General features: G+C 37.0%; 1 protein-coding gene and 1 long non-coding RNA gene across 4 annotated transcripts in view; both read right to left on the bottom strand.

The window, feature by feature from the left end:
- Window positions 1–826: 826 nt before the first annotated feature.
- Window positions 827–3,373, bottom strand: LOC139041154 (uncharacterized). The gene is made up of 2 exons (XR_011495930.1): window positions 3,285–3,373; window positions 827–1,437 (listed from the first exon to the last, which is right to left on the bottom strand). It is a non-coding gene; the product is annotated as an uncharacterized lncRNA (long non-coding RNA).
- A 1,978-nt stretch (window positions 3,374–5,351) lies between these two features.
- Window positions 5,352–9,435, bottom strand: part of NUCB2 (nucleobindin 2) — a 41,821-nt gene continuing 37,737 nt past the window's right edge. For 2 of the 3 annotated variants that reach the window (XM_044752408.2, XM_044752409.1), the window contains exons 12-14: window positions 6,533–6,703; window positions 5,904–5,985; window positions 5,352–5,492 (exon numbers count right to left, since the gene is read on the bottom strand). In XM_044752408.2, the coding sequence (XP_044608343.1) occupies window positions 5,485–5,492; window positions 5,904–5,985; window positions 6,533–6,703 (261 nt within the window). In that variant the 3' untranslated portion in view covers window positions 5,352–5,484. Of the gene's footprint in view, window positions 5,493–5,895; window positions 5,986–6,532; window positions 6,704–9,435 lie in introns of those variants that run through there. The other variant, XM_044752410.2, reaches the window with a different exon arrangement.

Genomic DNA, 9,435 nt, shown 5'->3' with positions numbered 1-9,435 from the left:
ATGAAGGGGGGTTCTGGGGTCAAAAAATAACATTTTAATACAATGATCCATGGGAGATGACAAAGAGAACTAGATAGAATTTTACTTTTCCTCTCTTGCTTTTAAAGCACTCAGACAAGTCATAACTTTAAAATCACGTGGAAAATAAACCGTCACTCATTAAAATTCCGTGGAGCAGCAAAATTATAGGAATTGTAAAATAAAGTATTTTACCCCTTTACAAGATATATATTCATAATCCTGGAAAGTCTTGGGAAATATACTTATTACTAAGGATAAAACAAAAGGAGGTAAGAAAATTTGCCCAGCAAAAGTCAAATCTATTGCTTGCAATAGATTGTCACCAAATTATAAACAAAACAATCTTGTTTACAAGCATACAGAGCTTTGAAGACATCCAGAAGGGTGAGCACATAAGGAAAAGTCGAGGGCTGGCTGACGACCAAGCTGGTGCATGGCATTCACCATCAAGAACATGACTGGCGGGGGCCGGCCCGGTGGCACAGCGGTTAAGTGCGCACGTTCTGCTTCTCCGGGGCCCAGGGTTCGCCAGTTCGGATCCCGGGTGCGGACATGGCACTGCTTGGCAAAAGCCATGCTGTGGTAGGCGTCCCACATATAAAGTAGAGGAAGATGGGCACGGATGTTAGCACAGGGCCAATCTTCCTCAGCAAAAGAGGAGGAATGGCAGTGGATGTTAACTCACAGCTAATCTTCCTCCAAAAAAAAACATGACTGGCATCAATTAACATGTACACTAAAAGCTCTGCAATGCAAACTGTGGAGATCTGTAAACATAAAATGTAGCTATCTTTCTACATAACTCTATAGGCAATATTTGAAAAAATCTAAATTCTTCAAATTAAACCAAAGGTTTCATTGGTTTGGTTTGGTTTGGTTTTGCTTTGCTTTTGTCTGAATAAACAGGTTGGCAGTGCTGGGAACCATAAAGCCAAATTTTTCAATTCGGTGTCCTCCCCACTTGCTGCTGCTGCTGCTGCTTCTGCTTCTGGCTCAGCTCTTGGATTCTCTAAGAAATGGTTACTAATTCACAGCTAATTACTCATCTAAAAAATAAATTAAAATATCGGTAGGGAAAGATTGGAATACTGCTAATGATATTGTATTTTAAAAAAAGCAAGGAAAAAAATCTGATTTCCTTCAAATCTCACACCTTGAAAGCAATCTGTCATTACAGTCTTCCATTCCATCACCCATAAGGAACGAAAAAGTAAACTTTGCATTTAACTTAATATACCTTAGTCTCTCAATTCCACAAAAACAAATGAACCAAAGTTTTAAGTTCAGGCACCAGTGGTTAAGGGTGAAGGTTAACTTCAACACGTTCTTCAGGGGATAAAAATCTTGCATGAAAACGATCAAGCTCATCATTTAACTCTGGCTCTTCTTCAGTTTCTTCTTGATTGTACTGCACAGCTACAAAACAAAGATTAAATTTTAGGCGCTAACCAGAACTGGGCTTGTCAAAATTTCTCCCTAAAGAAAATACATTTCTCACTCCCTCTTTTATCGGCAAGGCTATCTTAAAAATCACATTATCATAAAACAAAAATTTTCTTTATATTTTCCTCATGTGAAAAATAGATTTGCATTTAGGCTTATGGTAATACAAATCTGTTCAATTAGCATAAAAATAATGCTGTTGGAAACAAATCTTGGTAAAAAAAAAGTATAGCTATGTTTCAAAGGATTTTTACCATTACTTCTAAATTATAGTTTTCTTTAGTGAGAGTCAAATATTCTAGAGGACTATCATCTTTTAAAATAAAATTGTAATTATATACACCTAAGTACACTATAAAATTGACATACTTCATGAAAATTCATATATGAAACAAAACCCCAAATGACTAATACACACGACTAAGTCAGCTAAACTAAAGACTGCTTAATATCTAAAGAAGTACGAAGAAGAATGAGATCAATTAAACAGGACCAATACTTTCTAACAGAACCGGAAAGAGTAGCGGTGTTAGTAACTCTCTAAGAAATAATATTCTCATAAACGCCCAATATTCACAAGAACTGGAACTCCTTAGGTCCACAAATAATGTTAAGCTAACAATTATTTTTTTAATGATGTAAATTATAATAACATGCTGGAAACTGTGAGGTATGTTTACATTAATATCCATCCATTATTTAGTCATGCCAAAAAAAGCACTTTTAGAAATTTCTCTAAGTTCTCTTCTAATTACTCCCTGATTTAACCCTAGTCCACTATCTAAAAGAGTTTATCCCAGGTGAATCACTGTCTTATCACAATTTCTGGTCATAGAGTCATCAACAAAAGAATATTCCAGACCATTTTTTAACGTTCCCTACAATTTAAACAATAGGGATAGGAATTCTCCATCTCTAAGAAACATGGCATTACTCTGTTGAGTGATTTTGTGGGGGTTATTTTAAGCTGTATATAAGTAAAACTTTTCCAGACTGCTATATTTAATTTTGGGATCCATGATTTAAGGGAAAAAATCAGAAGTATGTGTGGAGGAATATACAATGATTATTTTAAAATTTGTAAAACGAGGACTAAGTGTTTAAAAAATTATTAATGTTAAAAGAAATGATGTAAAATTGTGAGGTGTTACAGTGGATTGGTTCACTCAACAGCTTAAACCTGCATTCCTGTCCTACAGAGGTAGGAAAGTTAAACACTACCATTTCCCAACCTCCCTTGCAGCTAGGATTCCAGACATAATTGGTTCAATCAAACAGATGCACTCACTTGAGACTTTTCCTCAGAACCGAGTCACATGGGGAGAGAGGCAGGACACTAGGTGTCCATTTTTGCCCACACAAAGCAAGGCAAAGGCGGTGTGGTTCTGGAGCTGGCAACTGTTCATGGCTTCCTAATCCAGCAGGTGGCTTCCTGAACTGGCAGGCAGCTTCTCGATTGTTCCAAAAGCAGCAGCTTCTTTGGCAGCTCACTCTTGTGATGGAGTTCCGAGAAGCTCAGCCTAGGTTCTGTTTCTTCAGCCCTCCCAAAGATTCTGTGAGCTACCTATATACCCCTTAATCAATCCCATTCTGTCTAATTGCTAAAGAAGATTCTATTATCTGAAACCAAGAATCGTGACCTATACAGAATTTGGTAGCTAGAAGTAAGGTGCAGCAAGGAAAAGGATCTTCAATAGGGAGTTGGCTTAGCTGAGGAGGTAGGGTTTTGGGCAGTGAGACATCATGCCAGCTGAAGTTAAGGGATCAGAGAAAGTGGTGGTAGAACCTCAAAATGCTAGCCTGTGTTAGCTGCTTCTCACCTCTTTCAGCAAAGTCCTACAGGAGAGATGTGACTCAGGAAGGTAAACAAGTCTGCAGAAATAGAAGAGAACATAGCTTTGCAGAGGGAATTGCTCTCTGTCTACAAAATAAATTGACAAAGGAGCTCTGAAGAATTGAAAAAGTCAACTACTACCATACTCTAAACTGAAACAATTATAAGTAAAGGTTCTGAAGAAGCTGCTAAAGCTTCCTCAACCTTTTCAAGATACTTCCCTTAAGAATTTTCTGCCAAGTATGGGAGCCATCCTAAGGAAAAAGATCAGATTAAGATCATTCTCCCGCCATCCAAGCCTATAGTTTAAAATGGTCCCAAGTAGGTAGCGTTCATTTAAGACCCCAGGTGAGAGTGAACACAGAGGCCAGCAAGTACACGATGAGGTTCTTTGTTAAAACCACGTCTTGACAAGTTCTTTAACTGTGGTGATTCATGGTAATAATTGAAGAAAACAGACCAGAAACTTACTAACTTTTTAGAAAACTGTTTTGCCAAAACAAAACAAAAAATAAAAACCCTAAACCTGGCCTGCAACAGGCTGTAGCTATCTAAAACAATCCCTGAGGCCCCACAGCCACAATGACAGGAGTGAGGTGCTAAGGCTGTCCAGCCTCCAAGAAGGGCACACCTTCCAGGGCCCACTCAGATGCATGCTTGAAAATTAATGGACAATAAAACTTCCCAGAGGGCAACACCAATGGCCCCCAAGCACATTAGACAAGGGAGCTCCTCCCAGAAAGGTGAATCAGGGGTTGCCTGATGGAAAAACCAAGGAATGTATTTATGGACAGAGCAGAGAGACCTTGCTATTTTTGCCAAGCAGTATTTTTTTCATTGTTATGGATCAGTGACTGCTACGTTTCTCATTTTCCCCCTTTCTAAAAGGTCGACTTGATTGCAGTTTATCTTGCACCTATCATACCATCACACATGTGATGCTGGTGGGGCATACACCTTGTTTTTGAGTTTGTGGATGGCCAGAGCAGAAGCAGCCACATCCTAACCTGATGAAGGGTGCTATACTCAGATATCATGGTCTTTGAGCTATACGCAAAAATAGATTGGATTTTGGTGGTTTCCTCTTAGGGTGAGGGAACTGAGTGTTTTTGGTTTCAGAAGAGTGTACACAGATATTTAGGTAGCCAACAAGGCTGTATGGGTTAAAATTGAAAGTTGCCTACCAAATACCCCTGTTTCCTTCTTCCTTAGTTAAAGAATCCTAACTTTTAGCCGGGTGCATTGCCACATGGATTTCTCAGCTTCCCTAGCAGCTAGATGGCCATGTGACTCAGTTCTGGCCAATGAGATGTAAGTTCACACACTGTGTGGTTCTCTCGGAAAACTGCCTAAAGGAAGATGATTCAACTGGGGAAAGTTCCTCTTCTCGTCCTCCCCCACTGCCGCCAGAAGCAATCTTGGACAGCGAGAATGAGGTAACTTGAGGTTAAAAACTACGTGCTGAGGATAGCGGAACAGAACGATGGGAACCTGGATAACACCTTCTTCTAGATTTCTTTTATGTAAGAGGCAAAAACTCTTATTTAGTTTAAACCACTCTTATCTTTGGTTTTTCTGTTATATGTAGCAGAACCTGATCTTAACTGATAGAGTATAAAGCAAAAATACGAATGACAAATGACCTGAAGTGGTAGCAAAAGCAATTCACTAGAAGAATTTCTAGCAGATAAGGTTGCTGAAAGTAGGAAACAGTTACCAAGAGGCACTGGGGAACACTGTGGTCTTCTCAGGAGAGGAATTATTAGTATCAAAGAGCCTTTTATTGAGAGAGGGGATGATAAGCCCCCATAAAAGAGTATCCGTCTTTGTGAGTAAGTAAGTGCAATTTATTTTAAAAGTAATAGAGCTTTCTCACTTAAATAGTTACTGATAGTTTCATTAAACTATGGCATAAGGCCACTTAAATCATTAAAGGAGAACAAAGAAGAAAGAAGGGAGATATGAAAGTGAGAGCAGATAATGAGTTTGTTTTCTTCCTGACTCTGGTAGACTTCAATCCTTAAATATCTGGGTCCAAAAAAATGTGTTCTCATTTGAAAAGTATCTTCCTTTATTCCATATATGCTTTAAAATATTTATTGAGCAGAGAAAAAGGAAGGGAGGTAAAAAGAAGAAACAGATGTTGATTTAATAGCTTTCTTCCAAGTTCTGGGGGACTTCGGTCTTTAAACGTCTGTTAAAAAAAAATAATATGCTCTCACTCTAAAGGTATCTTCCTTTATCCTGAATCTTCTTTTATATATAGATATATTAAGTATTCATTTTTTAAAATATGCTTAGCTAATCATAGATTACAATTTTTTTAAATGTTCTCTGATAACATCAATAATTGATTAGAAAGAATTATGAATGTTGAAATCAATTGTTTCACCATAAATATGCCTATCAAATTATAAAGCTTTGAAATGTGCTGATGTGTAAGAATTTTATAGGCCCTTTCATTTTTCTCTAATACAAGTTACTCTATTTCCACAAATATATAGGAAATAGTATAGAGGTGTCAATGATTTGAAATTATATTTGTAATAAACATGGATTTCTATTTATTCCATTTTTATTTCCTTAAACAAACAAAATTACATACGTGGCTGGAACTTCAATTCTCCGCCAGGCCCTGAGGGAGGAATTTCTTGTTGTAATTTTTTTTGTTCCATCTGCTGTACAGCCTAGGAAATGGAAAAAGAATGTCTTAAAAGAAAGTAGGGGCTGGCTCCGTGGCCGAGTGGTTAACTTTGTGCGCTCCGCTGCGACGGCCCAGGGTTCGGATCCCGGGCGCGGACATGGCGCCGCTCGTCAGGCCACGTTGAGGCGGCATCCCACATCCCACAACCGGAAGGACCTGCAACTAAGATATACAACTATGTACCAGGGTGGTTTGGGAAATAAAGCAGAAAAAAAAAAAAAAAGATTGGCAACAGTTGTTAGCCCATGTGCCAATCTTAAAAAAAAAAAAGAAAGTATTATTTGATTTTTCTCTGATATGTGTGACCTCTTCGACAAAGCACAACAAACTAACTGAAAATTGTTTTCCAAAATGAGATACTCAAACTCTTAAATTAGTTATTAGATTAATATTGAACGACACAGTTTAAAAAAATTAAAATTTAAATACCATAGCAAATAGTACATTGAAATATTATATTACAAAAACACAGGCTTTTAGCAAGGCACCTAAAATCCTTTCCATGCCACAACCCTTTTACAAAATACCACCTGATGATATTCCAGCTTCTGAGCTTCAAGTTGGTCATGCTGACGTTGTAGCTCTTCTTTTTGTTTCTGAAGTTCATCTGCCTTTTTCTTAAGTTCATTTTCTTGTAAGGAGATAAGATTTTCATACGCTTTAAGTTCTTCCTCTGTGAAGAACTGTTGCTGATCCAAGGTCTACAAGAAAAAAGTGAGGAAAGAATAATCTTAGAAATACAACAATAAGGTCACTTTCAGCTTTAAAATTCTATGATTAGCAAACCACAAAAGAGTATTTATACTATTACACGTTTTGGGTAAGAAGAAGAGGAAATAAGAAAATATATATTTATGTACTCATTTGAGCAAAAGGGAAAAGAGAAAGGAAAACCCAGAGACTGATGAGATTGGTTATCGATAGAACAAGGGAATAACCTGGGTGGAAAAGGACAAAGAGAACGTGGGAAAGAAAATCACACTCCTCTGAATAGACCTTTTTTGTATAGATTTGACTTTTGGAAACATGTCAATCTTTCACATACTCAAAAAAAAAGAAAATAAATAAAATCCACAAGGACAGGAAAACTCCTCAAATTGAATACAAACAGAAGCAAATAAATAATACTTTTATTTTAAGTGAATAAAACAACCCACAGAAGGAGGGAGGGAAAAAAAAGAACTAACCCAAGAAACTTTTGATCGCAGTAGTTGGACAATATGCCCTCAGGTTAAAAACAACAACAGAATCTAAACAAATATTAAAATCTTGTTTTGCAGAGGCATGGATTAGCAATGCTGAAACACTTTGTCCATCCTAGGATTGAGCAAATAAGTGGAACATTAATGTGGAAAATGGGAACCAGTTTCATATGAAATATGGAAAGAGGAAAAGATAGAAGGTTGTGTTGGAATTGGAGGTGCTTGATTGAAATTTAAGGAGATAGTGTGAACTCATGAACTCATGAGTTTTAATACACATTGAGGCAAATATATAAAAATGAATATAAATATGTGTAGGTGTGTCTATATATGTGTATGTGTGTATATATGTACATAGACACAGATAATATAAATAAATACATATATGTATTTTTTTAATTCCCCAACTGTGCTGACAGGGCCTAGAAGCAATGATGCTCCAGTAGCCAGGAGCACAACCAGGGCCCAGATCCTGGTCTGTAAGATCAATCTCCAGTGCTCCACAGAAAAATGGCTGATTCCAGAGGTGAGACAGAGAAAGAACCAGATCAGCCTTGAACATCTTGCTATGCTAAAAAGTAAGGAAGTCCTCAAAGAATGATAGGGACGTGCTAGAAGGACACAAAGCCAGTTTGAGGAAACTCCCACTAGCCAAATCTGGGACAATTTGAGCATCAAAAGAAGTAATCATAGTAAGGATTCAAGATTATTGAATAAAACAAGAGGCCATGAGTCTACACTGATATAAATAGAGGAGGGGGAAGGGACAGCTTTTCCTTCCAGTAGAAAGGCAACTAGGAAATGCAGAAGCAAGACGATTAGAAAATCACCATTTGTCAACAGTCATAGTCACAACTCATTCTGGTCAGACTCATCTGTGGATGCTAAAACTAGTAGATAATGAGTCTCAAAGCAGATCCCCCAAAACACCTTTTTTTTAAAAACAGAGCACTCTCATTTTTTATTGGTAGAAATGTAAATTGGTACAATTCTTTTGAACAGCACTTTACAAAGTATCTCAACAGTCTTAAAAACATTCCCTTGGTTGTGGACATTGCTACATTGAGAATGTCCTATAAAATATCCCTCAACACATAAAAAGCTTTATATAAAACCGTGTTTAGAGCAGCAATGTCTTTTTTAAATAATACTAAAAGACCGGAGATAACCTAAATGTCTAACTCTGAGGAAACAGTCAAGCATTCCCATAGCTATTAAAATAATGCTTACAAATAGTATTTGGAAATACTTTAGATATGATATTGTATGAATTTTTTTTTAAAAAAGAGAGGACTTCTGATTCTGGCAGTCCATGGGTTAGATAAGATACTTTTTAAATTACAAAAGGTAAGATGGTAATTTTACGGTGGGCAAACCCCATAGACACTACCATAACCAAACAAAGTTAACACTGCCAGTCACGGAAATAATTAGCAGCATCTACCTCCTGATACGATGCACTTAGCATCACTTTGGTGGTATTTGAACCAAAAGTAGGAATCATGAGGGAACAGCAGACAAACTCAGACTGAGGGGCCTTCTACAAAATAACTGGTCTGTACTGTTTAGAAATAGCAATGCCCTAAGATATAAGGACAGGAACTGTTTCAGATGAAAGGAGACTAGAAAGACATTACAACTAAACTCAAGGCAACATCTTGGATTTTCTTTTGCTATAAAGGACAATGTTGGGGAAATTGACAAAAATTGCAATAAAGTCTACAGATTAGAAAAGAGTATTGTAGGTGTTAGCACTGACAATTTCACCATGATTATGTAACATAATCCTTGTTTGCAAGAAATACACGCTCGAGTATTTAAGATTAAAGCAGCATCATGTGCAACTTACTCTCAAAAATAACTATACATGCTACATATACATACACACACACACAGAGATCAAACATAGAGAAAGCGAGAAAAAGAGAGATAAAGTAAATGTAGTAAAATGGGAAATCTGGGTGAAGGGTATTCAAGAATTCCTTGTCTATTCTGGCAACTCTTTTGTAAATCTGAAATTATGTCAAAATGAAGAAAGTATATAATTATCTATTGATCCAGTTCACCCAAAGCACTAAAGGAAGTGCATGTTCAAATAATCTTAGCGTGGTTCTTCTTCATCAGAGTCCAGAAATATTTCAAATGTTAGACAAAAGCTTATAACAAAAAGAAGCTGATTTCTTTAATCTCAAACCAAGATGACCAACTGTCCCATTTGCCCAGAACTGTCC

The sequence above is a fragment of the Equus asinus genome, chromosome 20 (genome assembly GCF_041296235.1).
Source record: "Equus asinus isolate D_3611 breed Donkey chromosome 20, EquAss-T2T_v2, whole genome shotgun sequence".
NCBI lineage: Eukaryota > Metazoa > Chordata > Mammalia > Perissodactyla > Equidae > Equus > Equus asinus.
The sequence above is the reverse complement of the archived record's forward strand: the minus strand, read 5'-3'. Positions and strand labels throughout refer to the sequence as shown.